This window comes from Polypterus senegalus, chromosome 7 (assembly GCF_016835505.1).
Source record: "Polypterus senegalus isolate Bchr_013 chromosome 7, ASM1683550v1, whole genome shotgun sequence".
Lineage (NCBI taxonomy): Eukaryota > Metazoa > Chordata > Cladistia > Polypteriformes > Polypteridae > Polypterus > Polypterus senegalus.
In genome coordinates, this window is record NC_053160.1 from 83,508,205 (window position 1) to 83,523,875 (window position 15,671).

General features: G+C 33.3%; 1 protein-coding gene across 4 annotated transcripts in view; it reads right to left on the reverse strand.

The window, feature by feature from the left end:
- Positions 1-15,671, reverse strand: part of sema6a (sema domain, transmembrane domain (TM), and cytoplasmic domain, (semaphorin) 6A) — a 152,010-nt gene that overhangs the window by 72,762 nt on the left and 63,577 nt on the right. For all 4 annotated transcript variants that reach the window (XM_039758967.1, XM_039758965.1, XM_039758966.1 and 1 more), the window contains 2 exons: positions 14,284-14,401; positions 104-164 (listed from right to left, as the gene is read on the reverse strand). In XM_039758967.1, coding sequence (XP_039614901.1) covers positions 104-164; positions 14,284-14,401 — 179 coding nt within the window. The remainder of the gene's footprint in view (positions 1-103; positions 165-14,283; positions 14,402-15,671) is intronic.

Below are 15,671 nucleotides of genomic sequence, written 5' to 3' on the forward strand. Positions count from 1 at the left end.
TGTAACCTAAAAATATGAAATTGTTCATGGTTGGGGGATGTAGAATATTCACTATACTTAATGAAAATACATAATTGCCTCAGAAAAGTATTAATCCACTTACTTTGTTGAAATATATTTCATCAGAGTGTGATGTGTCCATATCAACAGTATAAATGTGATCCCTAGAAACAAGAGAAAGAAATAATTAATTAAATACATCTGCATATAAAATCTATAAGAGATATCTCAGCAGTTATAAGGTGACACTTCCTTTTAAAATCTGACTCTGAAGAGGTGCCCTGTGTCTTTAAACAAACGTCTTCTTGTCTCCCCAGAAGGTACACTAGAGAAGCACAAGTGGTATTTTCACTGAGCAATGTTCTGCTCAATTAGACACAGTGTTTCCCGAAGGAAAGTTCATGCTGAGTATACAATTTCCTGTTTTGCTGCAAAGTGGTGCTTTTCCTAGCATTCAAGTACCCAATAAGTTTGGGGAAAAAACACTACAGGCTATTTTTACATTTTTTAGAAACAAGCTCTGCTGATGAGATGCACACACACACACATAAAAAACAATGTCACACATTAAAAAGTAAATATAATTTCAGAAGACCGATTTTGAGAAAAACTAAGTTTAGATTTAAGTATATTATAAAATAAGTGAAAAAACAGTAATACTTTTCCTTAAAACAATCATTCAAAGAAGGCTAAAGGATTGGGCAGCTAAAAGCAAACATCCAGTTTGCAGAAACTAGTCAAACAGTTCATCTAGGCCTGCCTGTCTTCCTTAACAGAATGCTCAATACCCATTTTCCCAGAACAGTAACAGAGAATGCCACAACATAACTTTACAGAAACTCCAGCAAGAACCCATCCTTGAGTCTAATTCTTCATGATGACTGACAAAGGTAGGACTGTAAATTATGCACTATTCAATGTAAAGAAAAAACATAAAACAACAACACAAGGCTTGCTTAAAGAGTTGACATTCTGTTGCAAAACAACAAAACAATGATTTTAAATACAATGCAATCAAACCATGTACATTGTACTTGTGGAATTAATATTTAACCCTCTTCATAGACATTATTTTCAGCATGTTCCAATATTAAGCCCCTGGGACTCATTTATGATTCATGCAGACATAGAACTGACTAGAATTTGGTCTTCTTAACAAAACGTAATAATAAAACAGCAACACATTAGAATATTGGAACAACAGAATGATTTAGACAAAAACAGACAATTCAGCCTAACAAAGCTCGCCAGTCTTATCAACTTAATTCTTCCAAATGGTTCAATAAAAGATATAGCAAAACAATGAAACAATGTTTAAATACAATGCAATCAAGCAATGTATTAATACAAAAAATGAAGGAAATTCAGAGAGCACAGACCACCCAATAGATGCATAAACTAAGACGGGAAGAACAGATTTAAACTGAAATAAAGTTCAAAACATTGTCAAATGTTTCCTGTGTCTATCTAAAGATGTGCTTAACACCTCAGTGCAAATAGGTAGATGGGAGAAATGTTAAACCATAAAAGAACAAAGAGATTAAAAATTTTACAACACAGTGGTTGTTAATTGTGATTGTCATGCGGCTTTGATTGCTTACCAATAGCTGCCTCTCATGACACTTCAGGTCTCTGTATTGCTAATAACAGTAGTAGTATAAAAAGAGTGTGAAAGGCAGCAGAGTTTATTTAACAGGAGTAAAAACGACACTTGTAAAGAAAGTTAAAAAAAAGAAGAATACAACAAAAAAAAAAGAAAAATTTGAATTGTGTGGTAGATTTTTCTTAAGATGCTTTGGGGTTCCATTATAATATTTACATCTGGTGACAAAGAATACCTTTACTATTGGGACATAGTACGGAGAGGCCAAAAAGAAAGTACCTAATCTATAGTTCAAACAATGCCAGACAGCAGACATATCTGCTACACTCTTGCTGTCTTTGCTGTATGTACATTCAAAAATAACATAATAACACCTTTAACTGCAATATCTATTTCTTTAACAAAAAATATTTGGGCTAGAAAAGATGCATAGTTATCTGTTATATGAGTTAGACACATGTGTGTATTTTCTCTGCTGTGGTTTAATCCCACAAACTAAAGACATGCTCTGTATAATGAAGTGTGTATGTGTGTGCGTGTGTGTGCATAGCATGCTTATGTCACCTGCAAATACAGCTTTCATTAATTGTTATCCTGAGTAGACCCTGGATGAAGCAGAATCAAATGATGGACTCATTAATGACTTTTTTATTTGTTAACATATGACACCAATCTGTCATAATAAGGACAAGTTGCACATTGGCGTATAACAATTATCTTCAAAAGCTTCTGATACCATTTACCAATATCTGTAAATAGAATGTCAAATTTATTTCTTGAAAAATATCTGTAATAATATGTTTTAACATCTTATATCATTTTAAAACATGGAAAATGAATAGTAAATAAGTTAGTACCTTTGAAAACATTACTTTCAATAATAATCACAGAGAAAGTATTGGTTGGGAACCACTTTGATTAACATTTAAGGATGATTTGCCTCAATGATCTTTTCAATGCTTTTCATCAACAACACCATATACATGGGTGGCCAACTCCAACCCTGGATATCCGCACTGGCTACAGGTTTTTGTTCCAATCCAATTACTTAAGAAGAAGCCAATCCTCACCTATAACAGATCTTATTTAATTTCATTTCTTTTTAGTGTTTCAACTATACCCTGTCAGTTCACTCTTAAATCAAAGATTTTATTTTCCTTTCTGATGATACATATATCATCCAAGTGATATGAAGCCTAAATAGATGAGCAATTTTCAGTTCTTCATATTCTCTTCAGTTTTCCTACCTAGGTGGAGAACTGCTGCATCTTATTGTTAATACGGAGCAGTTAAAACAATGAATACAGCTGTTCAAGACTAAAATAAGCAATTAAGGATTTAAAATGTTAACAAGAGAGAAAACTAAAATGAAGCAGAAAAATGTTACCTGAGCAATAAATGCTTCATCATCAATGATTGATTACTCATGAAGCAATTGGGTTGGAACAAAAACCTGAAGCCACTGTGGCCTTCCAGGACTGACATTGCACAGCCCTGATTTAAAGGGTCTGTCTTAAATAGTAAATAAATTAAATGATTATTAGCAAAAACTACTCATTAATTATGAAAAAGGCTAGAATGAAAACATGTAGTCACTGTAGCTCTCCATGATCAGAGTTGGCAACCCCTGCCATATAAAAATAGTCAGCAATTTCTCGACAGTGGAGTAATGAAGAAGGAGATTATCCACTTCTTTAAATGAAGAATGAATTGCTAGTCCACATACCCACCTCTTACTGGTAACGACTGTAAAAAAAAAGCTTACTGCTTTATTTCCGTTGTGTTATATGTTTTACTGTTGGTTTTCTTCCAGTTTAAATGCAGAAGAAATTAACAACAAAAAACTCTTCATGTGTTAAGTGATTAAAAGGCCATTTGGAAAGAAATAATTGAAAATATCCTGGAACAGTAAGGCAAACAATGAGTGCACCTTTAGTCATGCCTGTGCAGGTTAACCTTTATTTCCTGCTGTGTAATTTTCCTTCCCTTTTTCCCTTGCAAGCTGAGTAACAAGAAGACTATTAGCACCATTGTTCTGGCCTGAAGGCTGTTCAATCATGTTTGTCTAAACCACATAGCCATTCTATTATCTCGCAAACTACTCTGTAGGCAATACAATTCCAATTTTAGAGGAAATGGCACGTTAACAATAAGCAACACTTGTGAAGTAATTCAGCTTTTGTAACGCTTTGAAAGAGATAAATAGAGTGATGTTTTATTAGCTAATGTGCTTTATGTGCTTGATATTAAACAACAATAAAAATAAAGAAAATTCAATAGTATCTTCTTCTGGAATATTACACTTGGTAACAACAAAAAAGCATACAAAATGTAATCTTTATTATACTGTTGTAAGATAATAAAGGCTGCAAAAAACTTAACTTCCAAAAGGTCTCATACTGGCAGTTGCAACTTCAAAGTATTTAGTAAAAATTGTTCATAATGAGGTACTTAACTGATTGGCAGATAAATCCCATGTAGGCCTTAGAGGGCAATGACAGAATTAGGTAAAGCAAGGTGTACTGAAGCTTAATTTGTATCCTTGGAACAAATTCAAAATGCACAAAATCTCAGAACGCATTACCAACATGTGCAATCATAAAAAAATTATGTGTCTGCAGAATCCCCACTGACTTTCTGGTAACCCTATGTAATCCAAAACAACTCTTTAGCTTAGGTGCTGACTGCTGTAGCAACTGCCTTTTAAATGAACTAGTATGAAAAGACACACAAGAAGCATTCCTGCAGACAGATTCTACTCTAGTAGCGCAAGATGACCCCTGACACTTAGAGCTTGACTACAATGGTGGTAGAAAGAGCATAAAGCCACCTCTTCTTCCAAGTTAGATGCGATTGTTTTGAGTGTTTGGAATGCAGTCTCATGGCTATAAAGGCTCAATTGATAAAAATGAAATTATGGAATTTTAATGTAGAGTAAAGCTGCACAGCTGTTTAAATACATGAAAACAAACCTTTATATCATATCAGACATGTCTAGTGTATAAATAAGGATTCTTTTTTCCAATTTGTGCGCAGAATCCTCCTTCTTTTGTTTTAGTTTACGGGAGTACTATTTTGAACATATATCATAATTAGCATGAGAGACTCAGAAACAAAATCTTTTCAAAGAATAACATATAATGTTCTATAATTTGTTTATTTAATTCAGGGTTGAGTGGATCCCATAGCATATCCTGGCAGCACTGGCAGGATCCATCTCTTTACAGAGCCTCAGGTCGTAACAGGACACAAAATAAACACATACACTACACTCACTCACAACGGAGACAAATTGGAGTTGCCAGTTACATGGGAAAAATGTGAAAACTAAATATAGACAATTACTTGGCACAGGATACAAACCTAAGATGCTGGATCCATTAGACAACAGTGTTATGCTGAGGGTATGCTCCAATTTTATAATATATTTTAAACTAAAAGCACTTTTTAAAAAGTGAAACATCCAAGATTTGTATGGGTGGAGTAATGAATCATAACGTAAGAATCATGCTAACCACAAATATAATTATAAACATGTGTGGGGACATGCTTGCATATCACAAGAGCTACACAAGCTAATGGCCAAAAAAAAAAAAAAAAATTTATTTGTTCTTCATGTGCTACTAGCGTTTATTGACTGCAGTAGTCCTAACCTATGCGTACATCAAATGTCTGAGGCTAGGGATCTGCACTGGCAATCAGAAGGTTGCTGGTTTGAATCCCACAAATGCCAATAGGGACTCTGCTCTGTTGGACCCTTGGAGCAAGGCCCTTAACCTGCAATTGCTGAGTGCTTTGAGTAGTGAGAAAAAGCGCTATATAAATGCAAAGATTATTATTATTATTAATTGACAGCACACAATTAAAAAATGAACACAAATTAAATTGAAAGGGAAGCTGGCTGAGTGGCTTAATTAAATGAGGTGGACTGAAATTTTTACCCTTTTTTGCTTCTGTCAGTCTTGCTCCTTTGTTTCAGTTAATGGTTAAAAAGAAAAAAACATAGAAGCATTTTATGTTTTAAGTCAGTCAAAATCACATGAAAAATATATCCTACTTTAGATGTCACATTCTCTTCATCTATGATACTTAAAAGTATTGTAATTGATAAATAATTATGTGAATCCTTAATCCCAAAACTTTCACTCAATTTATAATACTAAAAGTGATTCTTTCAGAAAAACTTCATCCTCCAAAACATCTGCCTGCCACTGAGGTTTACACTTACATTTTAACAGCCTACCGTTATGTGAACTAAAAAAAAGCTTTCACTAATGTGGCATATGATAGGCAAGAATTCACATTTAACATATCACATTCAGCTACATGTTTTTTGAGTTTATAAATATTAAATATGCTCTGGAAAAAAACAGAACTGCATTAACATATTTTGAAATATGCTTAACTTAATGCAGAATTACAGGAACTTCCTGATTAATTGAACTTAATTCTAAAGTAAACAGATATAAATCTAATCATTACAAGTAACATTTTTACAGCATAAATTGTGCCATGATGAAACCCACATTGGTCTCTTTCTCCATTTATATTACTCAATTTTTCCATTATTGAGATGCAATAGTGCTTGAGTCTATCAAGCCAGAAACAAAACCACCACAGAAACAACTCCTGGGAAGCCAATCCATTGCAGTGCATAATTTTACATACACCAATTCTCGCTTAAATTAAACTCATGAGTATTTCTGAGATGTGGGGAGAAGTCAAAATACAGTACCTAGAGTAAATTTGTGCAAACAATATGAGATCATATAAAGTACCAACAAATGATGACAAGACCAGAAATTAAACACAGCTGAAAGGCAGTACTGTGTATTACCACATTACTGTGCTACTAACTTAAAGGTATTGTGAATTTATCTAAATTTTATCCTAAATATGGCCACATACACTATATCATCTGTTAGCATTTTCACAGGTTAGCATCACCTAGCTGCAGTCCATTTGTAAAACAAATCCACAAATGACAGTCATACTAAGGACAGGTCAAGTAATCTTTGGGGAAGCAGGTTTTAATACCTATCAAGTGAGCATTGACAGAAAATGTCCCCATCAGCATCTCCAAGAATCAGCCTACATGTTTTATATACACTGATGACCAGAAGAAAGCAGTTCAATAACCTGTTCAATAACCCATCAAGTGCCATTTTTATGGGCAAAATGAATGCTTATGGTCAAGAGCTAATAGAGGATCTAACACTGAAACAACACAACAGATCCGACTTATACATTTTTACAAAAGTACCCCAGCATGGAAGAATGTATATGAGTTTCCACCAGAATATGAACACTGGACACCTACAATGAATCTTTATTAAGTCAAGACAGAAACTCAGAAACAAATAACATTGTTGCCCAGCTACAATACCAAATTTCTAAACAGTGAGGCTCATAAAAACAGGAAACCTTTACAAAAATGTGAGTTTCAAAAATTTGTGACGCATTAATCAGAATAAGGAAAATATAAACTGCAGAGTGTTCTACCATAAAGGTCATATTTTGCATTACTTACAGTATTAAAAGAATGGAATTGGGCTGTTTCAAATACAGCACCAAGACTTCCATAAGAACACAAATGCAATATTTCATATTAAGCCATAGTAATTATAGCAGCCTTTTAAAGCTGGGTGAATTATTTTGAATGAAACTTTTATTAAAGTTTAACAAATACTAACATATAAAAATGGCCTGATACTCAGAAATAGCTATGTGTACTGAGCACTTGTATACAGTTGTTTTAATATAACCTAAAACAATAGGCTCAAAACTATTTAATCTATTTCAGAATCACAGGTGCCAGGGTCCATCCTACCACCACTGGGCATACAGTAATCAATGAGACAGCTCTGGACAGGATGCCATCCTTTACAGAGTAAAAATTTGCACAAACCTACTCTGGGGGATAGTTAGGAATCACCACTTAACTTAAGCAGCAAGTCTTTGGGGATTTGGGAGAAAACCCTTGTTCTTATAGGAAACCCCACACAGAAATGAGGCGCATATGCAAACCTCACATCGGCAATAATAACTTTAAAGTAGAACTACCCACTGTACCACCATACTTCCCTCAAAGCTGTTTCTTCCCTGCTTTAATTCAACTGAATATGCTGTAAATGTTTCTAAGTGCATGCGACTGTGTAATGGAATAATAAGATAACATTACAAAAACAATAAAAATGATAATTCAGAAAAATGTAACATTCAATGCCACTTAATCAAATTTGTGATTGCAGGGCAAATAAAAATACTTTGTTTCATACAACAGGGGAAATATTTGTGAAGGGTTTTTGTTAAAAAACATACACAGTGTGCAAAAAATAAAACAGTGACCTACAAACTTGTTATCTAGACCACACCACCCACTCAAACTGAGAAATTCTGCACATTTTTCAATGTGAAGGAAGCAGACTTTGATCTATTTATGGTTATATTATATATTACAATATTCATAAGATATAAATATATCCATTGCTTTTAATTATTTCTTTATGCACACGACAAGGAAAAAGTAATAAAAATATTTTATTCATTCAATTGCTGAACTCAGTCAAACCAATTTTAGGAGCTGGAGCCTATTCCTGTAGCATCATGCAGGAACCAAACCTGGGTGGAGCATGAGTTTATGTTAGGACATTTAAATAATATATTTGTGGAACATCTGTATACTTTTAGAACCTAAAAATATATTTTACTTTAAAATGCACTCAGATACTGCCTTGTTACATTTTTTAAAAAAAAAACCAAGATTATATTAAGCATTCTTCTGTTAAAAAAATACAGTAAGTAACTAATTCTTCCACTGATGACCCATTTTGAGTATGTATGCAAAATATAGTGTGTGTAAAGATGTAGTATCAATACAGAAAATAGACGATATTTTTAAATATAGCTGCTCTGCCAAAACTGGCACAACTGACCTAGAGACTCAGATGTTATTTTCCATTTTACTAAAACTGTAAGAATGGGTGATTCACATACCCAAACTGGAAATATTATTTCCTGTTTGATTATAGTTTGCTTTCAAGTGATAGGTTGACTTTGAAGTGGAATTAACATTTTTTTTCTTAATTTTGATAGAATTAAACAAGATGGTTGATAAACTACTTCACCAGACACTGACAAAGCTGGTAGTACTGATGCCAATTAAAAATTTATTGGCAAGTAAAGTAAGCAGTTGATAAAGTGATCATGTATCCTGCAGTGTGCAGTAAATGATGACAACCAGGGTGAAAGACTTGAGTGGAAGAACAAGGCTACTGCACAAAGATGGTGATTAGTAAGTAACAAATAACAAAACACAAAAAAATAGAAGGAAAGAAAAGTATCAACACACGGGACATGTATGAAAACAATTTGTATGGATATACAGTGCAAATGTCGAGAAAACATTGATCCCTGCAATATTTTTTTGCCACAAAATGTTAGTGATACACTAAGGACAAGAATAGAAGCTTTGCTTTACATATTTTACAGTATATATAAGTATTGGAACCTCTAGTGCTAATGTTTGAGATTTTTTCTTTTAGAATGTAAAAGCAATGCATTTTAGTAGCACATGCATAACAAAACGCATCCCAACAAATTACACACCATGAACATTAGCTCTGGTCCAGAGATTACTAGGCGACACCCTACTCAAGTTTTTGAATTCATTTTATAAATTCATATTAGAGCAGAAACAATCCCAACAAATTCTCAGGCATTGTGGCTAAATACAGCACAGTCACCTAAGTGACAATAAAAAGAGTGGTAGTCTTAGTTTTTTGCTGTACCTCTTTGCAAATGTAAAGATCTTCAGTTTTACTCTCTGTCCTCTGTCTCTCATTTTCTAATGTATTAATCCAGTCTTGATTTTGAATTACATATTTTTCTGTTTTTGATTTTCAAGTTCTAAACTTAGATTTTTTAACTTTTAATCTGATTTACTGAGATCTTGTGGTAAATATTCTGACTTTCTCGAGTTTTTTTAGTCTTTGGCATTTGGATTTTTAAATTAATTCTTTCATTGTTTTTCAAATTTCTAAGGTTCCTAGTTATTTAATCAGAATTTTTTCCTCTGTTTCCCAGTGTTTTCCCAAATGTTTTCAATATTTTGGGGTGCTTTTAATAAGCTTATTAATCCATTATTGTTAATTTCTAAGTTTCTTATTCGCTTTTCTCTAATTTTATTGAGTTTCTGTTTATTAATTCTTTGTTTAATAGATGATTAATTATATTATAATTCATTTCTGGTTTGATTAATTAGGAGATATAATGTTTGGCTGTTGTGATTTTGTCTTTCTCAGTAGATGGCCTACAAATCCCTGCTACAACTATAAACCCTCTTCTCACATGGACTCACCTGGAGCTAAAATCTAGAAAATGTATTAATGAGAGTTTTCCATACCATAAATGACTTTTCCTAATCTAATTGTGCAGATGCTGGGATACTTGGAATATACTTTTACAATTACAGAGTTTAGTGGAATGAATTGAGTCAAGAGCTCTTGTTATGTGTAACAGATTGACACATTTGTTCCTATATAGATACGCTATTTATGGCGATTCCCACTCCTAAAATACAGTACTCTGCTGTTCAACATCTATGAAGTGAGACTGTGAAGTAGTACAATATATTCTCTTATATTGTATCATGCAGCCAAAATCCTAGCTTAGCATCACAAACACTTGAGATTTTAACTCTGATTCACTACACAGTGCACTCTTTAGTTACTTCTGTCTTATATAGTGATAACACATAAAGGCCACATGGGCAGATCTCCTATTAGATACAGCTAAATTCAAAGGAAATGTACAAGAGATGAAATTATTTTGCTCACTGGAGACATGAATGAACACTTTTGCAAAAGGGATAAAGTCTTGGAGTTTTAATTAGATTACTAGTCGATTTTGTAGGGGGGACTCTTGGGAGGAAAGGAGATTATGAAGCAGAAGCAGTAGGAAAATTCTTCCCTGGTGTGCCTTTTATTACTTTTAATTTATTTGCTAATGTGTAAAATGGGAATTTATTACTTTTCTGCTGGTAACAGTGAATGCAAAACATATGTAGAGAGAAAAATGGCATGATAATAAAAAAGTTTTCTGGTTTGTGATTTCTTCACTACTTAAGCACTTGCATAAGTAAAAAGGTGATGACATGCAAGAAGTCCACTTAAGAAAGTTGTGAAATTAAAGGCATTTAGTGTTTTTCAGTCATCAAATGATTTTCTTTCAACAACTGCAAAACCAAAAACGGTAACAGCCTATGCAGCAACTAACTTGCTACAGCTGTTTGTTCATTCTTGCCTGTTATTTTTTTAAATGTTGTAAAGGTTTATTATATTATTTATTCAGTTAGGGTTAACTTCTTATAGTATATAAATATTCAATAAAATGAAAAGGAAGTTCACTGCCTGAGAAATGTGAAAACTAGTATGTCTTTACTACAGTGTATTACCATCATCAGTTTAAAGTAATGTTTAAAATGAAGAGTGCTGTGCTATAGCTACAATATATTTTAGAACGTTATAGCTACCAAGCAAACATTAGATACTAGGCCTAAAACTTTCGGGGCATAAAAATACAGATTATTGGGGAGGTTAGTTTAATGAATATATGTGCCTGTATATCTAAATTAATGAAAACCTGATTAAAATAAATATCTGTTTTAATACTTTTCTAATTTTATTAACTCTTCATTGCTGATACCATCTCTTATTTAGATCAACAACACTTAACTTGAAATCATTGTGAAATCAATGCACACAAGCTAATTTAGGTAGTAGGATATCCATGTAAAAGGTGTCTCAATAATCTTCATGCATTCCATTATAACTGAAAATAAGAAAATCAAGGATTCATGACAGGTGAAATTATAATGTGTAGCTCATAAACAAAAATTCTGCATATAGCTGGTTGCCATTATAAAAAGCTGTTTGTTTATTTGTATACAATTAGAATGCAATGGTTTATTCAGACTAAAATTATAATGTCAGATACACATACAAAAACTCTAGCTGCCTACAACATCATTTTCTTCTGCCTATAATATCTATGCAATATCATCTCTGATTGCAGGACTCATAGTGGATGAATATGTTGTATAAAGAAAGTAGAATATGATGTAGTTTCAGTTGCAAAAATTCAAGATAATTATTTGGCTATTGCCTTTATCCAAGGTGACGTACAACATTTGATATATAATTTCTTTTGTTTTTCCTTGGGGTGGTGAAGTGACTTACACATGATTACTCAGCGTCAGCAGTGGAATTTAAACCCACAATCTCAGGGATAGAAGTCCAAAACCTTAACCACTATGCTAGTCTACTTCTTTATGTAAAGTGTACACTTTGAAATATTCAATTTTTTAACTATGCCTTCACATCACTAAAAAGCATATTGAATGAAGTATAAAAATTAAAGGCAGGGTAAGTTTAATTTATTTTGTATTATACTTGTGTTTAACATGAAACTCTGCAGTTTTCCATTGACGGCACTACCCCTAAAGATAAGGTCTGTAAGTTGTGTTCAGTGCCACTTGGTAGCGAGACTATGAATAAGTGTGTTTGGGTTCAATCCCATCAATTTCCAGAGTATGCAAGAAAGAACTCCTTTACAGAATATTCTGGTGTGTAATACAGAGTGGTAGCTGTTTGTTATATTGCTTCTCAGAATGCAGCTAGCCTAGAATAGTTCGATTTTGAACTTGAAAAATTATGTATGTATTTATTATGATGTTACACTTACCCAGATAAAAAAGTTGAATTATAATACCATAAAAAACACACAGGAGAAATATGGGAAAGAAGAACACCTATTGCAAAATAAAATAGAAAAAGATGCCCCTAACTGTTGAAATAACACTTACTGAAGGATGGCCTTTTCTGCCAGAAGTGGCCCAACAACTGTGCAACCATCCAAAAATAAAGCAAACAAACAGACTCTTTACCTTTCTCTGAACTCTAGCAGAACTAACTCCCTGCCAATCTGAAACCTTGCCCAACTCTTCTACTGAATCGAAGGTCACTGGTTCTCTGGCAAAGAGGTGATATTATGTGCCAGTTTGGAGTTACTTCAAGAACTATCTCTGGAACCACTCCTGGGTCAGGAACACCTCCCTCTGAAATTCCTCTGACCTTCTCTACAGAGTTCCCTCTGGTGTCCACAGGTCCCTCTGCATGTCGAAGTCCTATAATAAAGTTTAGAGGCCAGCCACACATGATAGTACACCTGATGCTCCTCTTCTAAACTTTGCACCCAAACTCAAGATGTTCTTTGTAGGGCACCTAAGAGATATAGCTTTTTTACAGATACTTATCCATGTTGCATTGCCCATGGTTCCATCTCTAGAGAATAATCTAACTTCTGCCAAACCCACACAGTCATAACTATGCAGTTTGTTTTTTTCCTTCTTTTTTGAGTATTATCACAATATGCACAGTAAATGTGTATATTACATGATGTTTTAGTGTTATATTTTCTGGTTGTTGCAACTCATTTTTATATAATATTTTGTAATTACTGTACAGCATGGGTTCATAAGTGGAAGTACACTTGAGAGAGTATTATGAAAAACCAAAACTGCTCTTCTAAAACCAGTAGCCCCATCCATAAATGTATGACAATCAACAAAAGAGTTGCCGGGTCAAATATAAATGGGTTTATGCTGAACAGAGTATCAAGATGTGCATACTTTTGAAATTTGGAAGAGACCCAAATGTGATTTAAGATTGCAAGGCAATCTCAGATTAGTACCACTGCTGAATGATGAATGCATTGTATCAAAACAATAAGATGTGTATAAGAACTGAGTCTTTTCAAGCTACATTTTGCAATATATAGTAATACTGTATGTTCATTTTTAAGTCGGATTCCAAAGAATTAATTTATAAAATTACAAAATACACAATGTTCAAAATCAATACAATGAATTAACATTTTTAATAAATAACTTTGTGTTTGTGTTTGTACTTGCATTGACCCAGAAACAAGGTAGAGTACAAAAGAAAGGACTAAATTACAACCTGGCTGAGGTATCTGCCAGTCTGGTTTCTGATAAAAGCCACATGATTATTTTACTACAGGCATCCAGTGATTTATTTAGATACTTTGTCAAGCTATGTCATGAAAAAAATACTTCAAATATTTATTGGAAGTCACTTATTTCAAATCATTGCTCAATGGAAATGATAGTCTTAAAGTCATATACATAAACAACTGACCAACCTGGGATTAAATGTTAGCAATACATTAAGCTGCCTCTGGGCCACAGGTTGCTTATATAACCCTGAACATGTTACATACTGTTACTTATAGATTATGTCACAAAGCAGACAAAGTCCCAAATGCATTCACAGACAATAATTTCACTTTACAAAAATGACAAGAACTTAAAAAATACACAATAACTTTACATAGCTTATATACTAAGTGGCTGCAAAAGAAGAGTTAAAATTAATAACTTGAGAAATGCTTAGGAAGTAAAATATTTAGCAGGTATTTATCAATGTAGGCAGAAACTAAATTAATTACCCCACCCAATGTTTACCACCTACCGTAGCCGTATTCAAAAGGGTGTTACAACCTTAGGCTCTGACATGTGCATTCACTTGCATGACACCGTTAACAAAATCCCCCACCACCCCCAATCTGCCCTAAAGGGTGATTAGTTAAACAATACTGACCGAGCAGCAATGTAGAGTGTCCTGTTCATTATCATGATCAGCTGGATGTCCAGCTTATGCCTTTGTGTGTTGTTTCTTCCCGGCTTGTGACCAACAAAAGCTGGATATTGTTTCGTATCTGCAAGCAGAAAGACAATGTAATTACGTTAACCTGACAGCCCCCTGTCAAAGCCTGTACAGCCAACAGTTTGCCCTCCTACCGTGGCAACCAGGAAAGAAATTGGCACATAAAGTTTTGCTGCCATTCACAATTAAAAATCTTCATTCTTGTCAGCAGGGAAAAATACCCCACAGCTTGTCAGAAAAATACCAATGAAAAGCTAATTAAGAACCAAACTGTTCTTTAGTTTTATAAAAAGTGAATGACTTTACTAATGTATTTTTCTGGAAGAACCAAATTTAAAAAGAAAAAAATATAAAGCTTTCTTGGTAAAAGTTATAGATACAGGAAAACATGTTTTAAATGTAAGCAAACAATAAACTCTGGTATATTTAATTGAAAACTGTAATTGGAAGTTTGGTATAAAGCAGGCTGTATTCATTTAAACCACTAATATCGAAGGTAGTGTAACATTTCTGTAGAGTGTTCTTCTGGTGATATCTCTATAAAATTAATCTTCAGTATGACTAATATACTTTTTAGTGATATTCCAGAAAATTCTACCTTATTGTTCAAAATCTTAAATTATACTTATAAACCTACTTTTCCAGTTTACATATATGTAATTTTTGCAAACCTCAATGCTCATATCCTCTTCAAATTTTAAGAACAAAAAACTTATTTATGGTCTGTTACTCTATTAACTTTCTAGCAGCTGCCAGTGCTTACGCTTTGGTTGCCTTTAGCAACAGTACATCGTTTCTTAATAAATCTTCAGCAAGTTAATTGGCATTTAAATAAAGTAAAAACTCAGGCATGGAAAATAAATTAATGTAAATTTAAACAGTGCTTTGTTTTATCAGCAGTGGCAGGGTGACAGCTTTTAATTCCTTCCCCGCAAGAAATGTCAATATGTAAACAAAGATAAAACTTTGAAGAACTTTGATTTCTTAATTTAACACTGAGTTTAAAATTATATAAATGAACCCAATTGGAAACCTTTTGAGTACTCTGAAAAAACAAAATGTTATTACTGTTAGTGTTAATAGTGAAAAGTTAGTTTTTCCTATTTTTTTACTTGCTATGCTGTAAATAAGGTGTATTTTATCATGAAGTTAAGCAATTGCTACAGCCACATCAGAATGAAAATTCATAAAAATAGTAATAACAATACCAAGATCTGTATACTTTATTTCTGTAATCTATATACAAAAGACAGATACTACTTTCTAAGGACAAGCAGGACATCATATTTATAAAGGGAGGGACTGCTCTTCTTGCATACAGA